Source organism: Diplodia corticola (assembly GCF_001883845.1).
Source record: "Diplodia corticola strain CBS 112549 chromosome Unknown scaffold45, whole genome shotgun sequence".
Lineage (NCBI taxonomy): Eukaryota > Fungi > Ascomycota > Dothideomycetes > Botryosphaeriales > Botryosphaeriaceae > Diplodia > Diplodia corticola.
In genome coordinates, this window is record NW_017971524.1 from 126,993 (window position 1) to 146,271 (window position 19,279).

Below are 19,279 nucleotides of genomic sequence, written 5' to 3' on the forward strand. Positions count from 1 at the left end.
GTTAGCTGTCAGTTATTCCCAGCCGGTACCGCTAGTGCGCTTGTCGAGTAGTCGGCGTGCTAGCTTCGGAAAATAAGGTAGGGTGGGAGCAGGTTGGTTACGGTTGCACAAGGCTGCCCGGCCGGAGATGCGTCGGGATGGAGGTAGCGTCGAGTGAAGGGTGCTTTTCGGGGATTCCGGCCAGAGTATCATTCGCCGAAATGGCTGAATCAAGGAGAGGTTGGTGCGCGTCAGCCTGGGTGGAGCGGAGCCCACGAGGCTTCAGGGTCTACAGGGTCTGGATGCTCGTGGAGGGTGGGGGCGGGTGATGACGACGTTGTACTGCATGGTTTGCGAAGATTCCAGAGAGATTTGTAGCCATCATCGATATGATGTTTCACTTCACAACCCCACTGGCATTACGCCATGCACTCTACTTTCAGCCTCGTATACTTTGTGAATGACATGGACGAGACAACATTCGGGCGAAGAAAGTAGCTTTTTACGCCAGCCACTTGATCCCTCCATCTCTTGTCGGTATCCATTTATAGTCCTCGATTAGTGTCAAACCCAATACTACAACGTCCCCCGCAGCATCCAGACCCTGAGGACAGCTGAAACGGGCGCAAGATGCAGCAAGTAGCCTTGACCGGACCGAATACCATGGGTTCTGTTATCATACCACGGCTCTTCTCAAGCCTCGGGTGCGCGTTGCAAGGCTGATGAGCATCTCGGATAAACCGTTCAATTCCAACGGTAAGCGCTAGCGGCCTCGCCCGGCCCCGTCCCGGCCCCGTCAAGGCGGGCAAGCTACTTTGAGATGGAGGCAGCAAGGCTGTGTATACGAGTCACATGGTAGGACCCTGAAATGGAGCGTTTAATTTGTCATTCCCATTCCGCGGAAGACTGCAGCTGGCCCGGAAATGGCTCCGTCGGTGTTTGGTCGGGCCTCCACCCCGCATAGTAATTAACTGTCATGGCGCTTTGATCGCGGGTGGAGTGGAAACTTTTGGTGGGGCTGTGTCTTCACTACACGCTGTACGATTATTTGGACATGATTAATTCGCTGCATGGCCGACGCCTCGCTCGGGAAAATGCAAATCGGTACAATGGCTTACGCGGCGGGGCGCCACTCGTAGTGATGAGAACCCTTCTTGGGCCTGCCAGGATCCTCGCCCGGTACGTTTGGTCTGTCAAAAGAATGGGCGCCAAAGAAGTCCATTTCCGCCTCCATGAACTGCGTTGCCAGCATCCCCCCGCCCACGTACTTGAGGTATTCGAGAGTTGCGCTCAGGGAGGGGACATAGTTGTCCCATTGGATGCCCTTGAGAACAATCTCCTTCAACGGTTGGAAATTCTTCTGCAGGTCTGACGAGACTTCGTCGATAAGCTTGATGTTCATGATGGGCTCTTTCGCATTCAGGAGGATGGGCTCGAGCATATCGGCTATGTGGTCTTCTTGGATGATGCAACCAGCTCTCCAGATCTGAATACACTTGGCGAGGTTGATGCCCCAGCCTTCATCTTTGGAAGCGCGCGCAATGAGCTCGAGGCCCTGGCAGAAGGAAGCGAGGAAGGAAGCGTAGACGGCCTTGCGGAGAGTCTCGATGAGGGCGTCCTTGTCTTCGACGTCGGCCTTCCGAGGCTTTGGGACGTTCATCTTTTCGGCGACCTTCAGCCGCTGGGCGCGGTTTCCGCTGGCCACGCGGAAGAACTGGCCGGCTGCGATGGTGGGTGCGGAGACGTGGCGGTCTGCTGCTTCCATGATTGACCAGTAGAGAGTTCCCTCGGTGTCGTCATCATCTTGCACCACCTTGTCGAGGACGTCATCCAGAACGTAGCCGCCTTCGCCCTTTCCTTCTCCCCGCTCATCTCCCGCGGGGGTTCTCTTACGCCGGCAAATCTCGGAACCAATCTGGATAAGGTACGTGTTCTTGAGTTCGCCCTCGGCATTCCACTTCTCAAAGATGTCACCAATCTCATCATAAGGCAGGGCTAGAGACTTGTTCAAGAAACTCCAAGCCTCACAGACCGTGGACAAGATGCCGTTCTCGATGCCGTTGTGGATCATTTTGACGTAATGGCCAGCTCCGCGGGGACCTTGACCGCGTGTGAGCCAAAGACAAGCGCAGGGACGGAAAGAAGACTTACCCATGTACTGAACGCAGGGCGTCCCATCCTTTGCCGACTTGGCGGCAAACTTCTCCAGCAGCGGCAGCACGAGCTGGACGGCAGCCTCGTCGCCGCCGGGCGACATGCTGGGGCCGCGCCTCGCGGCCTGGTAGCCGCCGCTGACGCCCATGCCGACCCAGCTCACGCCCCTTTTCCGCAGCTCTTCCTGCCGGCGCTCTGTGTTGCGGTAGTGCTCGTTGCCGCCGTCGAGGATGATGTCGCCCTCGCCCAGCTCGTCCCGCAGCTTCTCCAGCACCGAGTCGGCGGGGGCGCCGTGGCTGATGGAGAAGACGAAGAGCTTGCGCGGCTGGGCGTCCAGGCTGCGCGCGAAGGCGTCGATGTCGTTGAAGTGGTCGATTTTGCCGTTGGTGTCTTGGGGCCCGTCGGCCGCCATCTCGCGCGCTCGGTCGACGTTCTGCGGCGACACGTCCCACAGCGACACGTCCAGCCCGTTGTCGGCGAAGCCGAAGGACATCATCGTGCCCATGTTGCCGGCACCTACGATGCCGATCCGGGACAGTTTCCTGGTCTCGGGGTTCGGTGCTGTCATTGTGGTTCCGTTTGAAGGGCTATGTTTTTGGTCGTCAGGTGGATGGGCGAGGGGACTGGATGGCCCTTGGCTGGATTAAAGTGTGGGATGCTTGTTCATGCTGGAGCCGTGACACTCGGTTTACATCATTTTGTGGAGCATCGCCTCATCCACTTGATGCCTGATGCCTGATGCCTGCTGTCTGATGTCTGATTTGCGGCTGCCAATGTGCGTGCGAGCTGACGTAGGTATAGCATCAAGCATCCTCGTCACATACGCAGTTGGATGTAATTGATCGAGTTGCGTGGCCAAGGACGTGCATGCTTCCAGACACGGTCAGGTGACGAGCGCAGGCCACAGGGAACGCGTGCCAATCAGAGCGATGCTCTGCATGTGGCTCGGACAAAGATAATCCAGAGCAGTGTGCTGAAGCGTGCCGTCCATTGTTCCCCCACAATATGCGGACGTGTGGGGCGAGCGCTCAGCGGGGTCTAAGATCCGGTTGGATCGCACCCACGTCGCCCCACCGCGGCGCCCAATCGACGCATTGGCCTTGTTGTACGCCTCTGAAGTTTGAAAAAAAAAAAAAGGAAGGAGACGTAGTGGCGTGAAATGATTGTCAGACATACTCCCCTGTGACGTCACAGCTCTCTGTTTATAATCCCACTGACTTCACCTCGGGCTCGATAGCTTTGCTTCCAGAAATTCTCTCCTCCAACATGCACTTCGAAACAATTGCCCTGTTCGGTGCAAATGGTCAAATCGGCCAACGCATCCTGGAAAGGTTGAGCCACAACCCAACCCACAACTTTACCGTACGCGCCTTCATTCCGCCGGATGACGATCTGGCTTGTGCCGGAAATGACCACAAGACCGTCATCAAATCCTTCGATCCCGACGATTCATTGCGACAAGGACTGGCCAGAGATCTCGAAGGCGCTGATGTCGTCATATCTGCCCTGAGCGGCAGAGCGCTGGACGCACAGCCTCTCATTCAAGACGCTGCTGCAGATGCTGGTGTAAAGCGCTTCTACCCCAGCGAGTACGGCATGCATCTTATATACCGCAAGCCCGACGACCCCTGGGGCTACCTGCATCCGGTGTGGCATCAGAAAGCACAGTGAGATGCTGCATCACACCAATCACCGTCTTTCCCATGCTGACCACCCGCCGCCAGATTGAACGAGCGCGTCACCATGCACCCGGCCGTCCTCTCCGGAAAGATGACCTACACCATCATCGGCTGCGGCGACTTCTACGACCGGGACCGCGAGCCCATCTGGTGTCCGTGGACCCAGCCCGACCTCCCGGAATACACCATCCACGTCATCGGCGACCCGCAGGCCCGCGCCGACTTCACCCACATGGACGACTTCGCCGAGTACCTCGCCGCCACTCTCGTCGAGCCGGCCAAGTCGGAGAACCAGGTCCTGAACTTCGTCAGCACCACCGTCTCGTACATGGAGATCGCCGACGCCCTGCGCAACAGCACCGGCAAGACGGTCAAGATCGACTACTACCCCGCCACCACCATGCACGACGTCGTCGCCGACCCGACAAAGGCCCCGCCCGAGCTGGGCGAGTCCGCTTTGCCCATCGACTTTTGGTTCGTCGTGAAGGGGCTGCAAGGCCAGGGCCGCTTCCGGAGACCGAGGGGCCAGATCAACAACCATCTCTTCCCCCATGTCAAACCCACCACGTTTGACACGTATTTCCAGCAGAAATTCGGAGACGCATAGGATTGCCACGTTGTATGTACATACGATGAACGGGATGCCACGGCCGGGAGCGGATTGGGCATTGACGACGTAATGAATTTGAATTTCAATGACTAGAAACGAGTGGGTACGTTGTTGTCTGCATGGCCCCGTACTGCTCGGCGGGAACCCACCGTCATGCGTGGTTTTGCTTTGTATTGTCTTGCTGATTGAGAGCCCCGGTTGGACACCTGAACGAGAACTGGAAAGTCTTCTCATCGGTATCCCGTTCTGGCATCGAAGCAGCTCCCGCGTCCAGAGGCGCCGTTCTGGTCTCCGCAAGCTGTGGGCCGGCTTTCTTCCCCTTCCGAGGGCCATCTTCAGAGAGACTCAGGACACTGTCAAACCTTGAGTGCAACTCCTCCACTGCGTCGTGATTCTTGCTTGCTTGCTGGTCCACCTTCTTGACGTCTTTCTCAATCTTTCCATCCCGTTTGTTCTGCACCTCATTCGGTTCGGAGCTTCCAGGCAGAGAAGCATCCAACTCTATTTTGCGAATTCCAGCATCCTCAAGCACATCCTCGACGACCTCAAGACTGTTGCCATTCCAGACTTGAGAGAGCACAACTTCTGCATATGCATCTTGAACCCCGTAAAAGTCCAGCAGTGCTTTCGGGAGTCTTCGAACGAGACAAAGCTCGCGTTTGCGCTTATCCAGTGGCACAAATATGCGTAGGGAGCCGTCGACTATCTCGAGATGGCAGTAAGTTGTATCGCGACCAGTCTTCCAGGGGATATCGCCTCGTAGTAATTGAATCCTGATGAAGATGTCATCCGTGGCGTAGACCGTGATGTTCGAAATCTGTCGAGAGAGAAAGGGGATGTCGCGTTCGCACGCAGCGTCTCGGAAGTGTGCCACGCAGCTTTTTCCATCAGCGGCTGTCCTTTCTTTTGAAGAGCACAGTCAAGTATCAACATACCGTACGGTGGCTTCTGCTCTTGATCTGAGCATTTTTGTCAATTGCTCCTGCTCGGAAATGCCTTGCGCAATAGTCTCTGTCCTCACAATTCCGGACAAAAACCTGGGGCCGAGTCCAAGGGCGAGCAGCAAATTCTCACAAGCCCTGATCTCCCACATGGAAAAGTCTAGAGTGGTGAGCTGGTAGCCAAACAACTCACTGTACTCCTGGCGGTCTATGACGAAAAATTCGTCCATCGGGGTGCCCATTTTAGTAATTCCGCCCAGTGCCCGAACCGGAAGTATGGGTTCGTTTCGTAAAGCTTCCACGTCTTGAACCAGAGGTAGCATGGAGGATATATCCATCATGCATCCCTTGATATCCGTCAAAGAGGCCCTCTGTTCGGCTAACGTCTGAAGGTGTTTGACGAGTGTGCTGATGTCTGGCTTTTGAATGTTGAGAACACCCGTAAAGAATGCTTCAAGGGAAGCATATGGCGCACCAACAGCCATCTTGCCTTCAGGTACCAGCTGATTGTTGGTCGTCCATATGCACGAACTGATGGGGTGCCAGCTGTTTGTAGATGGAACAAAAAGCAACGCTAGACTTTCCATCCTGGATCTGGCATATAAGGGAGGTCAGCGAAGAAAGGGTGGAAGCGATGCAGGACAACTTCACTGACCGCAAATAAGGACCCCTACTTTCAGGCCAAAACTCCATTGCCTTCGAAAGGTATTCGTAGACGTCGAAGATCTTTTTGATCACTGCGGCTCCCTCACTGCTTTCCGACGTCTGGCTCGTCCGCAAACGTTTCAACGACTCTAGCTCCGAAATAGCTCTCAGCCAGTGTGAGTGTTGGATAGGGATCCCAACAATGTCACAGAATAAGTGACGTAGGCCGTGGTATTCCTTCGCTTGTCCGAGGGGAACTTGATCTGTCGGCCACGGAGGGGCCTCCCACACACAGTCTGCAGGGAAAAGCCACTGGCTCATTCTTTTGTCAGACTCAGGACTATAGATCCAGCTATTTTTCGTGAAGAGAGATCTGCCATCTTTTTTAGCTTATTTTCCATGTGGATCTTGTGTTTGGCTTACCTGATTTGTGCTTCCCGCAGGCCCGACCGAATACAAACTCTCATAATACCAGAATACGCCTTCACTGCACATTCGAGTGCGTCACAATCAGAACTGTACTGGGTAGATCCTAGCCGATTCAGAACTGAAGTGTAAAATTCCATCCCGTCCTCGGACTGGACACCAAAATGTTTCAAAAGGCTCCAGTCAGCCTCGCATCCGTCCTCAAGCTGCGGCAATTTGACAAAAGGTGGTGTCAAGCCGAGCTTAGATGGGAATATAGCTGTCAAGCTTGGTAGCGGAAGATAACAAGCCTCCAATGGATGCATCGTGTCATCCAACGTCGCCACCCTTGTTTTTCCTATCACATCCCACATGTGATTCAATTTGCAGTAATAGTGGTAGTACCCCCAGTTCTTCTGAAGAAGTGTGAGAAACTTATCCGGCTGCTTTTCGATGACAAACTCAAGCGGAGGTGGGATGAATTTGATGGAACAAGCTTCTTGTAGCCAGGTTTTCCACGTTCTGCCTCGGATGACTACCGTTTCGGCCACAGCATTCAGGTACTGTGGATGAAGAAAATGCGTATCATGGAGTTTTGACGATTCAGTGTTCGGCCGAATTCTGAGAGGACACTTGTCGCGAAATTCTGTGAGTGGCGGATCTTCCACCCATACTTGGTTCCGATCAACAAGCTTATGCTCTTCGTCGTAGATGCCAATTCCCGTGAGCACATGCTCCCTAGGAAGGGACCAAAAGAAGAATTTGAAATATGCGACCGATTCATCGAGAGTTTCCGTTCTCTGATGTTGGTGTTGGGCCAGGGACTTTCGACCGATGAATTCCATTGTCTTTTCCATGTCCATGTTCTTGACACCGAGGAGGCAGAACAAAAGGCGCCTCGCAGGAACAGAGGCTGCCACCGGGTCCACAAACCGGATGTTACGGTCAGTTGGGACATCAAATGATACTGAATGCTTGAAGTACACCTCAGTCATCAGGCATGTCTCTCGGGAAATCCACGAGCCATCCTCCAAAGGAATCAAGGGGCTCTGGTTTAGCATCGGTGGAAAGCCGGAGCCGCCGAGGAACCAGTCCAGGATTTTGTTTGCCAGTACAGTGGCAACTCGTGCGTGCCAATCTTCGTCGGTGAAAGACTTCATTGTTGAATGATCCGGGTGCTTAGCATCGGCGTCGACGGCGTCAAAGAAATGATACCATTGTGCGCAGTCCAGACCGACGGCATATCTGACTTTCTCATCATTCCAAACGGTGGATTCTTTAAGAAGGCCTTTCCCTTGTAGACCACAGAACAACGGCTTTCCTTGCTGATCTCTCAAGGAAGGAGGTACCCAACGCAGCTCCTTGGGCACCTGTCGTTCATACGTCCCCACACAGTTAAGGAGACGATATTTCGTGAGTCTGTTTCTTAGGTCCACTTTGAATTCCCGCCAATATTCATGGGATAATGATTCGGTCGGAAGGTATCTCGTCCAAAGACACTCGTGTCTCAGCTCACGAATAGCAGTAATGATCGCACCCCGGAAAGTCCACGCTATAGCCTTCGAAAGTGCCTTATTTTCCCAACAGGACGCGATAGTGTTGTCTTCTGCTCCCATAAAAAAATTGGCTTGGATCGCGAACTAGGCACTTCGTTAACACATCCAATAGAAACAAAAAGAGGGGATAAATTCGGAGCGGCAATGCGGAAACTCAAAAAGGGATTCCATACCTTCAACTCAGACGCACACATAGGGTAGTGCGAGTAAACGTGCTGCCTTCCGATCCTTGGCTGTCTGGATTCGTCGAGAGGAAATGCCAAAGCAACTGTAGTGGGAAGTGGCAAGTATCGTAGATCTACGCCCAGGGATTCATTGAACTGTTTCCTATACCAGTAGAAGACGGACGAGTTGGAGCTCCAGTCTGAGCCCTCAGCTTTGATTGTCTTCTTGATCGTTCGGATACCGGGGCAATCGTCTTCAATGTTGAAAACGGTATTGTCTCCGGGTTCGGAAAGGGTGTGTATGTCAATCTTGATTTCACGAAGAGTCTCCAGAAATACGAGTAGCCCTTCATCGAGGTTGCGGAAATGGTCGAACATCTTGTGTGTACAGTATTCCTCACGTAGCTCAAGTACGATCCTGGTCTGGATTCCTTCTGGTAAATCCGCAAACGGCTCGTCCACTGGTGTAGTCATCCGAAACGCATCCTTTTCCGAAGTAATGTCATGTGTGAAGGAGAATGAAACATGACATGATTGGATACATGCTTTTTTCGCAACCTTGAAGACAGACCTGAGGCCAAGCATCCTCGGCTCAACAATAGGTCTGTCTACGAGACAGGGACTGTTGACGCTGCAAAGGAGTTCAACGTCTGCGATCGTCAGGCCGTCACAGTTTGAATCAATCGTGATTTGATTCGGATGGATATTGAAAGTGAGTGATGGCAGCTTCCCGATGGCGAGCGCGGCGTGGTAGCGACTCTCGTCTGCATTTCGGATAAGCTCGTAGATGAAGCGGTCTTCCGTGGTCGATCGGATAGTCTCAATTTGTCTGAGTACGTTAGTATATCATTGGGTTTGCCAGGGGCGGAAAAGATTACGGTTGCAACGCCTTGTCCAATCGCTCTTGAATAACTCGGGTTTTGTCCCAGAGCTCCGGGAAGTCCTCTTGCAGAACTTCTTTTGCCTTGGCTGAGATTCCACCGTTCTTCCTTCTTATCCCAGCCACTACTTCCTGGGCCGAAGCCCGAGAAGTGAAAGACATTGATTTGGATGGATATCAGTTTGGCTGAGGGAGAACTTGTTTGCAACCCAGGCAAATGAAAGGAAGACGAACGACGAGGAGATACGGAAGCGAGCTCGGAAAGTACGTTCGGATTATAAGTGAGGATCGGCCTGGAACCGGTTCCGCTCTAGCCTTTTTTGCTTCTGTTGCGGCACAGCAAGCGGCACAGGAAGCGGCGCAGGCAGCGGCTATGCCAGATCATCATTGGCTGTGGTTGACACGTCTGTGTAGATCACCGTGGCATATGGCTCTATTTAGCATGCAGCCCCCAAGAATACTCGTTCCTGAAACGCATAGGATGTGAATGCTGGCATGTGTGGAGATTCTCAAAGATCCGACCCTTGCACTTCAGCCACTAAGAAATTCGGGGACGATTGTCCCGAACACACGCCCAGGATTGACTTTGTGCAGCGAAAGCGAAAGCGCTGGATTTTCATTTGTGAAGAGGAGACGCGCATGCAGAAATTAATCGAAAGTGATCTTCTTGCCCTGTGCCTCGACAATGGCAGCCGATGCCCTTGGTGCATTCGCTAGCGCTGCTCCCGACCTGATATTGCGGGCGTCGACCTTGCGAGGCTCCCTCCGACTCTTCGGGTGCTGCCTCGGAGCATCCACTTCGCCAAGCTGCTCGTCGCCAGCACCAGCATTGCCAGTCTCCCTCTCTTTACCATACCGCTTCCGGTACCTCGTCGAGGCATCTTCGGCGTATTCGACGCGCAACTCTCGGCCTTCCAGTCTGTTGACAAACCACTTTCGCGCCTTCTTCTTCTTCTTTTTCTTCTTCTCTCCCGCGCCATCGGCGTTGTCCGCATCCTCCATCTCCTCATCGCTGTCATCATCTCCGGGTATCATAACGTATCCTGCCACAGCGGCGGCAGCAGCATCTAGCGTCTCGAACGTAACCCACGCGTAGCCCTTGCACTTTCCAGTATCTTGGAACGTCGCCATGAAGACATCCGCAACCTCGCCGCATTTGCTGTAGTGCGCGATCAGGTCATCCCTGGTAGCATCGAAGCTCAGGTTGCCCACGAAGACGCGCTTATTCGGCTCCTTGCCTCCACCAGCCTGCACGGCCGCCGTCTTGCTGAACTTGGTGAAGCCATCGGCGTCGGCCTCCCCTTCCTTCTTTTGCGGCCTGCCCTCAAAGTTGCTTGCGTCCTTGATCAGACATGCACGACCGCTGATCAGCGTCTCCGAGGCCTCAATCGCCGCCTTGACCGCGTCCGCACCGTCAAAGTCGACGTAAGCGAAGCCCCTGTTGTGCGGCTTGAACCGCATGTTCGCAACCGCAGCCTTGTCTGGCGCGGGCATGTGGATGCGGGTGATGCGCTCGCCGGCGATGCCGGCATGCTTGTCGAAGAATTCGCGTATGGTGTCGCGCGTGGCGGACCACGGCAGGTTGCCGATCCAGACGCCATGCGGCGACTTCTCCTTCTTCTCTCTCTGTGGCCTTTTCTTCGCATCAGCCGCGTCTTCGTCTCCATCTTCCTTGTCACTGCCGTCCGACTCGGACTCGGAGGGCTTGGCGGCTTTGGCGGCTTTGGCGGCTTTGGTGGAGGGATCCAGCTTGCCCTTCTTGGCGAGTCGCTGCTCGCGCTTGGACAGCGGCTCCGGCGCGGTAATGTCGACTTCTAGCTCGCCATCTTCGGGGAGTGCGGAGCGCTTGCGTTTCTTGGACGACTCTTTCGAGGATTTGGGGGTTTCTTCGGCGGCGGCGGTGGTGGTTGGCTCGTCGGCGGGGGTTTCGGACTCGGTCTTGGACCTCTTGGACTTCTTCTCCTTCTTTTCCTTCTTGTCTTTCTTCTCCTTCTTCTCCTTCTTGGGAGCCTCGGCGGCTGTGGTGGAAGCCATTATGCGGAGAGGAATGTGTAGGCGTGGACTCGCTCGAGACATGGGCGCAGGATAGTCGGCAACTTTTTTTTTTCTGAAAATTCAAAAGCTCCGGAGTTCAGCCGGTCGCTCCTCGCGCAACACCTCAAGGCTTCATGGCGCCTCAAACCTCACTCTACACAACCTCTCTCACTTCTCCGCCGGTAGCTCTCCGCTACCTCGAGGACAGGACTTTGGGCTTGGCTCCTGTATGACGCGCCACGCGTAGACAGCCATTTGACGCCTGGCGACAACGATATCTCATCCAGCATGGCGGACGACGATTCCCGGACCGCGATCCTGGGTCGCAAGCGCCAGCGCGAACTTCAGGATGACCAGCCTAACGCCGCTTTCTCCACGCCGGAAAAGAGGGCGAAGCTGGCCGAGGACGGTGACGAGGAGAGCGACTACTCTCCCTCGCCGGATCTCCCCCAGCTCGAGCCTTCACGTGAGCGCCCGTCTGAGCCTTCCCAGCCTGACCCAGCCTTTCCCCACATGTCTGGTGTTGAAGAGTCTGCGGCCAAGGCCAATGAGCTCAGCGCTGCCCAGGAGAAGGCGGGTCCCGGGAAGCCAGAGCTGCCGCCACCTGAAGGAGAGGATTTTATTGCCCTGCCGGCGGATGATGATGACTTCGCCGTCGAGAACGACCAGGCCTCCGACGCTTACGCCAGTGATGGCGGGGCCGGAAGTGAGGGGGCAAGAGAGGAGGGGGTGGACAACGGCCAAGCTGCAGGCGCGCAACCGCTTTTTCGCAAAGAGTCCGGTCGCATTACCTTGACGAAGAAACAGTCGCAGCTAGTTCACACCTTCGAAGAGGAAAGGGCACTGCGAATCATGAGGACCGGCATCAGTACCTTCTGGACTGCGAAGAAAGGCTTTTACACCCAGGACGCTGTAGGGGCCGTCATCTCCATGGCAATCCCCCAAGTCCCCGACAAGAAAAATCCCAAAAAGATGGTGAATGGCATTACAAAGGACACGATTTGCGCCCGTGTGATTACTGCCATAGGCTCTAACTGTCCCATTGGCCTTCTGGGCATGTACCATGATCAGAGCCAGGGCTCATCAGACTTCAATCAGCTGGTAGTTGTTCGCACACAAGAGCAGTTTGACGCCTTGAGGAACTTCTTCGCGGCCACGCCTTTAGAGTTCGCTCTCAAAGGTACCCATCAAAAGGGCAAAGAGAAAGAGAAAGATTTCTATATCTTGAGCGTCCTATCCACTGATGAGACCAAGAAATTGCAGTTCGCAGACAACAAGAAGTTGAGTCCGAAGAAGGGGGTTACGTCGATTCTAGCACAGGCTCTCGCGCACTACGTGAAGCGGCATTTGGAATCCCGGGAAATGAGCCCGGGGGACTATGAAGGTTTCAATCCCAAAGAGGCAAAAAAGGTTCTTCAGAAGGCAGCAAAACAAGACATCGGCGCCGGGGTTATCAAGGCCGATCCAAACTTTGCTTGGGAGCACCTGAACAAGCCGCAGCCTCAGGCACAGCCGGCTCCAAAAGGCCAATCGCAAGCCGCATCAAAGGCAACCAGCACCACCTCCACCAAGCCTTCCACCCCAGCGAGCGAGGCGCAGGACACTAACTTTAGTTCGGGCGAAGAAGGCGAGATCACCTCTGAACCCGCCAGCAACCCAGCTCAACCCGAGGGACAAGAAGATACTGTTCAGAGCAGCACAACCGCCGCAGCCTCAAACGGTCAAATGCGCACTCACTTCGCGCAGCTCAGCGAACATGAGCAAACGCTCCAAGTGCGCTACTTTGGCAACCCTGAAGATGGTTTAGCACGCTGCCTCACTTGCGCCCAAAAAGGTCACATGAAAGAGAGTTGCCCTTCCAGAACTTGCCAGCATTGCCAGGCCGTCGACCGACACTTCACGAAGGACTGCCCGACCGTTTCCAAATGCGCCAAGTGCCGCGAAAGAGGCCACTCGAAGGAGGATTGCCCTTCAAAGCTGGCGCGCTCCTCTGCAGATGGCTTCTTGTGCGACGTATGCGGCGAGAAGGGCCATCCCGAGGAGGAATGCGCTCTCCAATGGCGTTCCTACAACCCCGGCAAGATCGCCAACCTCAACAAAGTCGAAAGAATGACGGTATCCTGCTACCAGTGCGGCTCACCGCAGCACTGGGGCGACGACTGCCCGATGCGGCCCCGCAGGGTCACGGTCAAGAGCAACATCTTCTCCGCCAAGGAAGCCAACAGATACCTCATCGACCCCGAAGTGGCGGCCGACGAGCTTCGGCACAACGGACCGGGCGGCCAAGGAATGTCCATCAGAGGCCGCGCGCAAGGCCAGGGCCAGGGCCAGCACACCTACTTCTCCTCCACCGACGACGAAGGCGACATCGACAACTTCTACCGCAACAAGCGCAGCGGCAACCACAATGGCAACAGCAACAACGGCCCCAACCCCCGCTCTCGCGGCAACATCCGCATCAACGCCGGTGCCGGGTTCCGCGGCGGCCGCTTCTCCCAGAAGAACGACAAGGGCCAGAACGGAGGCGGCGGCGGCGGCGGCGGCGGAGGCGGGGGCGGCCACGGCAACCAGTTCGAGCCCATCACGTCCGGATGGCAGCCGCCGCTTCCCAACGAGCCGCCGCCATCGCTCCCCCCGCTCCCATCGTCGCGTGGTGGTGGCAATGGAGGCGGCCGTGGTCGCGGCCGTGGCGGACGCGGTGGAGGTGGTGGAGGAGGAGGCGTGAACCAGATGCCGTTGCCGCCGAGGCCTCAGCCGCCGTCTGGCCCCTCGAGAAAGCCTTGGAGGGGTGGTAGGGGCGGGAAGAAGTGAGGTCGTTGTTGCTGATGCATGGGGTTGGTTTACTATTTGGGGGTTCGGACAAGGGTTCCTTGAAGGTTCAGGGTGTCGAAAAACATGCATATATTGGGCCGTGCTGGGTTGGAACAGGAATAGAAGAGGGCATCATTCCGTGCATAGGTACTGTTCAATCACAAAAGTCAGGACTGCTCCTGTGCGATGGCGGATCAGGTTTTTGTATTCATGCCGGGATGGACAACCGGCTCTCGCCATTGCACTGCCACTCCGAACTGGCGAGTCAGGTTTTGATGCGGGTCGACGTGCGGCATGCAAAGCGATGCTTATAGCTGAGCGGTGTGCCTCAGGAAGAGAAAGACTCCGCTTTTGCGTCTCCAAACTCAGCTGCTGCTCCACCTGAGCATGAATGTCGTGTCGGCGAGGCCGTATTTCCTGACTCAAAATGATATATAACATGGAAGGTGATAAGGCACGCATACGACTTCCCTGCTGCGCTGCTTTGATAGGTGGCGCTGTTTGCCCGAGAAAAAAGAACAAGGGGAAAGCAAAAAGAGCGCAGGTCAAGCACACTAGATTGGGATGCGGTATGGCAAGAAGAACAATGAATGATACTAGCTACGACGGCGGCGATTGGCGACGATGGGCAGCAGATCAGCCGCCCTGGTGTGCGACGCCACGCGACAAGCCGATTCGCAAACACAGAGTGCTCTTATCTCTGTCTCTCTGACGACACGGGATCGGATGATCTGGACCAAAAAACTTGCTGTGTGCAAGATGCATCGATGGGTGGTGTTGCGTGCTGCGATCATGTTGTTGTCTAAGCCACTTCTGTCCTTGGCACGATGCCTACCTCAACCCTTCCCCCATACGCAGTATACCAGATATCCCTGGCGAAAACGACACACCACGCAAGCTGATCAGGAGGTTGTGCAGGGATGGAAGCAGGGTCGGAGGCGCCGGCAGCGTGTCCTAAAAGCGGCGTCATAGCAAGGTAATGGAGATGGGCTAGTGAAGTCCGATATCGATGAGCAGATCGAAACCGAGTCCACAACGGTATAGACGGGCGGCGACTCCGCACGCTCGCTCCCCGCTATTCTCCCCCGGGCGTCGACGCGCGGACCGGCCCTTTTCGAGGAGCAAGGGAACCCACAGCGCGTCCGAATGTGGCATCGTCTTATCAGTACACCCCGGCACATTGTTTGATTGTTCGCCCCTCAGAAGCTCCTGTTTCTGGCCGGCGCTGGTCGGGGTGGCTGGCCCGGATGTTCTCGCGGCCGGGAATACTCTCGCTCTTCGTCCATCTCCCGCCGCATCATGGGGCCTGATGCCTGCAAGCCGGTGGTGCTAGCGGCCACACGCGTGAGCTAAAAGCGGCCTTCCCTTCAGGCACGAGGCCTCGGTGCGGAATTATGACGTAGGCGGGGGAGCGGCACGCGTCTTCGCGGTAGCTGGTGCGGAAGGCGGTTGGCTGGCCGAAGCCACTTGCCTCGAGCCTGATACGCAGTCAATACTTTGCAGCTCCGCGAGCTTTGACCGGGCGAACAGGGCGCGGCATGGGACATGACGAGTTGCGAGGGAGGGGAAGAGGGAAGCGGAGCTCTGGCCACGAGAGCTTTCTGGCTCGGGCCAATCGGAGGCTGCGAGGGCCTGCCAGCAAGCCAGCAGCACACCCAGCTCGCTCGCAGCACACGACGCTACCAACTGTCGCTCTGCTGAGGCTGTTTCAGCGCTCCCAGGGGGAGCAGGGACCTGCAGCACACGCCACCGGTCAACGCCGCTCTGCCCCGTGCGTGTGCCATGAGTCGTGGCGCCGCGCGGGTGATGGCTGGATCGCCCAGAATGCTTGATTCGCACCGTGGCACCCGAGCTGAAGCTTGTCCTTTCTTGCGTCATGGCCTCGAAGCGGTCATGAATAGCTAAGGCGGCGGTGCTGGCCATCTGTTGCAGCGCAGGCCCAGAGCGCCCTCTCCACCTGCCCGCTTAAATATGCACCGCCTGCTCCAACTCGCTGCCGGGCTCATTCTCTCCTGCCTCTCCATCTACCTCTTCCAACTTCCCTTGTTCGACACCCCGCATCACCAACACCACCAAACACCCACCATGGCGACCCGGAGCTTCACCCGCATCCCCGTCATCACGAACAAGAACTACAAGGCCAGCGGCTTGAAGTCGTACGCCTACGCTCTGCACAAGTGTATGTCATCTGCCCGCCCTTCTTTGCACCCGCTCACACCCACCAGACGGCATCGGCCCCACCAGAGAGGGCCCCTACCTCGCCGTCAACAAGATCCACCAGCAAGGCAAGTTTGGCCATGCCAAGGCTCTGGGCGGCCATGCCCGCGTGCAGAAGCACGTGCTGCAGAAGAAGGCCGCTGCCGACAGCAGCGAGACGGGCGACGTGCCGGCCGAGGACATCCAGAATGACTCGCTCTACCTGTGTGAGGTGGGCATTGGCACACCCGCCCAGACCCTGAAGCTGGACTTCGACACCGGCTCGGCCGACCTGTGGGTGTGGTCGACGGAGCTGCCCGCCAACGTGCAGTCGACGGGCAAGTCGTCCGGCCACGCCGTCTTCGACCCGTCCAAGTCAAGCACCTACAAGAAGTCCGGCAGCAGCACCTGGCAGATCCAGTACGGCGACTCGTCGTCGGCCTCGGGCGAGGTCGGCACCGACGACGTCACCCTGGGCGGCCTGAAGGTCGAGGGCCAGGCCATCGAGCTGGCGAGCAAGCTGTCGGACCAGTTCGTGCAGGGCGCCGGCGACGGCCTGCTCGGCCTGGCCTGGGGCAGCATCAACACGGTCAAGCCCGAGCCCGTCAAGACGCCCGTCGAGAACATGATCGACCAGCAGGACATCCCCAAGGACGCCGAGCTCTTCACCGCCTACCTGGGCAGCACCAAGGACACCAACGAGGCCGACAAGGGCGAGTCCTTCTACACCTTCGGCTACATCGACCAAGACGTTCTCAAGGCCGCCGGCGTCGACGCCCCCTTCTACGTCGACATCGACAACTCGCAGGGCTTCTGGCAGTTCACCAGCGCCTCGGCCTCGGTCAACGGCACCTCCATCACGCGCTCCGGCAACACCGCCATCGCCGACACGGGCACCACCCTCGCCCTCGTCGCCGACGACGTCGTCGACGCCATCTACAAGGCCATCCCCGGCGCCAAGTACGACAGCCAGAACCAGGGCTACGTCTTCCCCAGCTCCGTCACCGCCGACCAGCTGCCCACCGTCGAGTTCGCCGTTGGCGACCAGCTGTTCACCGTCCAGAAGGAGGATTTGGCCTTTGCCGACGCCGGAAGTGGCATGGTCTACGGCGGCATCCAGAGCCGCGGCGACATGACGTTTGACATTCTCGGCGACACCTTTTTGAAGGGCATCTATGCCGTAAGTACATTTCCTCGGAAGTTTGTGGGAAGGCACGTGCTGTAGAATTAAAGTGCTGACTGACGTTTCCGCCCCGCAGATCTTCGACCAGGGCAACAAGCGCTTCGGTGCCGTGCAGCGCAAGGAGAAGGAACAGAACGTCTCTGTGCCTTCGAGCTCTTCGTAAATTCCCAGGGCTTGAGACAAGTTGATGGCGTGGTTCACTCGCGTATCTCCCGTTTGTGATGACGACTTGTATGATTGATGGAATGATAATGATGATAGTCGAGGGTATGGCCAGTTTCAGTAGATAATACACCACAGCGGAGAATTACCTATGCGAGAAGCAATTTCAACTGCGCCGCCAAAAATGACTCTTGAGTAACTGATTCAACTCCTTCGCCGCTAACACAAGCCTTCCCTTATCCTAAGACTGGTATATCTACCCGGACACTGAGATTCAACTACTACACACGTAAAGTAGCATGCACCATCTGTGACCCCTCCCCCCTCCCCTTCCCACAAAACGCGTGCCCACTACGCGACCGGCGCCGGTATGAACCTCCTCACGCACCGATCCACCCACTCCCGCGGCACCCCCAACGCCACCGCATCCCTCACAGCCTCGTTCATCCTCCCCACATACTCCTCCTTCGGCTCGCCCTCGGCCGTCCGCAGCCTATCCACATACACCAGCGCCCTCTCCACGCGCCGCGGCGGCGGCAGCAGCGGCGGCGCGCCACCACCACCGCCACCACCCACATCAACACCCACGTCCACGTCCGCGGGCTCCATCATCATCTCCTTCTCCCTCTTCCTCACCCCTCCACCCTCCGCCCCCTCCGCCCCCACCGCCCCCACCGCCCCCACCACCGCCGCAGGCCAAAAGTCCAACCCAAGCCACTCCTTCCCGTACGCCCGCGGCACGCCCTCGGCCGCGTCCAGCGCCGCCTCGTCGCCCGAGTCGCGGGGCAACGCGTACACGGCCCCGTACACGACTTCGTCCTCTTCGTGCTCGTGCTCATCGCCGTCGTCAAGCTCGTCCTCGTGCTCGTCGTCATCGCCGGCTTCGTCGACTAATTCCACCACGTTGGCGAAGCCGCGCTCGTTGATGATCCAGCGCCAGCCGCGGTTGGGGTGGGCGTTGGGGTTGGGGTTGGGATTGGTGCTGCTGCTGGTGCTGGTGTTGTTGCTGCTGCTGTTGTTCGACAGACGCCCGATGCCGAGGTAGGTGGATGAGGGGCAGCGGCGGCGCATTTGGTCGAGCCAGAGGTTGCTGCCGTAGGCGAAGTAGAGGGTTGGTGGTGCTGGTGGTGATGACGACGACGACGATGATGGCGGTGGTGGTGGTACGGAAGTGGGGGGCTGGCTGGGCGGCATCGTACGTCGTCGTCGTCGTCGTCGTCGTCGTCGTCGTCGTGAAGCCTCGTGTGGTGGTGCGGAGGCTGACAGGTTTATTCTTGTTTGGCTGGCCGGCTCTTTTTGGCGGAGGGGTTTTCTTTTTGCGACTGCTGCTGTTGCGGCTGCTGTTTTGGGGCCTCGAAGTTGGCGGGGTGCACTGCGTCTGCTATGCACATGGTTGTTGTTGTTCGATGGGTTTGCAGAAGATGACGTGAGACCGCGCCAAGGGCTTGGGTGGAGACGGCAACCAAAAGAGGCATCCAGTTTGAAGGACCACATATATGGTAGCCTAGAAAGCCCAACTCTCAACAAGTAGATCCCGAAACCCGGTGGTCTACTGGCCGAGTTGGCGGTCCAATGTCCAGCCTTGGAACACAGGTGGGGTGGGATATCCACTTTTTGATCCGTCGGCGAACGCAAGGTACAAAGACTATGAGGTCGAATCTAATGGAGTAAGACTATTAGATTCTCCTTGTTTCTCGTATTGTTTTCTTTCTGCAACAAACATTGGGAAAGGCCAGGTAGGAAACCATGCGAGGCAAAAATAAAATAACTAAGCCAAGACACGTATTCAACCAGGGACCAAACCACAAGCACCGGCGTCGGTTACGTCGTCACCAAAACTCAAGAGCGACTGCAAACAAGCTAAAAGCCGTTGCCGCGTA

At 56.6% G+C, this 19,279-nt stretch overlaps 7 protein-coding genes across 7 annotated transcripts; 3 read left to right on the forward strand and 4 right to left on the reverse strand.

Moving 5' to 3' along the window:
- Positions 1-1,093: 1,093 nt before the first annotated feature.
- On the reverse strand, positions 1,094-2,701 carry BKCO1_4500040 (6-phosphogluconate dehydrogenase; the record flags this gene model as incomplete). The annotated part of the gene is made up of 2 exons (XM_020276200.1): positions 1,094-2,079; positions 2,131-2,701. 2 exons carry the CDS (start codon positions 2,699-2,701, stop codon positions 1,094-1,096), a joined length of 1,557 nt encoding a protein of 518 aa, XP_020127942.1.
- A 698-nt stretch (positions 2,702-3,399) lies between these two features.
- BKCO1_4500041 (nad-binding protein) lies at positions 3,400-4,419 on the forward strand (the record flags this gene model as incomplete). Its single annotated transcript, XM_020276201.1, has 2 exons — positions 3,400-3,800; positions 3,858-4,419. The coding sequence occupies 2 exons, from the start codon at positions 3,400-3,402 to the stop codon at positions 4,417-4,419; spliced, it is 963 nt and encodes a 320-aa protein (XP_020127943.1).
- A 154-nt stretch (positions 4,420-4,573) lies between these two features.
- BKCO1_4500042 (chaperone protein) lies at positions 4,574-9,175 on the reverse strand (the record flags this gene model as incomplete). Its single annotated transcript, XM_020276202.1, has 6 exons — positions 4,574-5,300; positions 5,358-5,957; positions 6,019-6,381; positions 6,432-8,053; positions 8,143-8,962; positions 9,012-9,175. The coding sequence occupies 6 exons, from the start codon at positions 9,173-9,175 to the stop codon at positions 4,574-4,576; spliced, it is 4,296 nt and encodes a 1,431-aa protein (XP_020127944.1).
- Positions 9,176-9,661: 486 nt separating this feature from the next.
- Positions 9,662-11,047, reverse strand: BKCO1_4500043 (rna binding protein rnp24; the record flags this gene model as incomplete). Its single annotated transcript, XM_020276203.1, has 1 exon — positions 9,662-11,047. One exon carries the CDS (start codon positions 11,045-11,047, stop codon positions 9,662-9,664), a length of 1,386 nt encoding a protein of 461 aa, XP_020127945.1.
- Positions 11,048-11,335: 288 nt separating this feature from the next.
- BKCO1_4500044 (zinc knuckle domain-containing protein) lies at positions 11,336-13,858 on the forward strand (the record flags this gene model as incomplete). Its single annotated transcript, XM_020276204.1, has 1 exon — positions 11,336-13,858. The coding sequence occupies one exon, from the start codon at positions 11,336-11,338 to the stop codon at positions 13,856-13,858; it is 2,523 nt and encodes an 840-aa protein (XP_020127946.1).
- Positions 13,859-15,943: 2,085 nt separating this feature from the next.
- On the forward strand, positions 15,944-17,400 carry BKCO1_4500045 (aspartic endopeptidase; the record flags this gene model as incomplete). Its single annotated transcript, XM_020276205.1, has 3 exons — positions 15,944-16,037; positions 16,084-17,234; positions 17,314-17,400. The coding sequence occupies 3 exons, from the start codon at positions 15,944-15,946 to the stop codon at positions 17,398-17,400; spliced, it is 1,332 nt and encodes a 443-aa protein (XP_020127947.1).
- A 350-nt stretch (positions 17,401-17,750) lies between these two features.
- BKCO1_4500046 (aig2-like protein) lies at positions 17,751-18,593 on the reverse strand (the record flags this gene model as incomplete). The annotated part of the gene is made up of 1 exon (XM_020276206.1): positions 17,751-18,593. The coding sequence occupies one exon, from the start codon at positions 18,591-18,593 to the stop codon at positions 17,751-17,753; it is 843 nt and encodes a 280-aa protein (XP_020127948.1).
- Between the last annotated feature and the right edge of the window lie 686 nt (positions 18,594-19,279).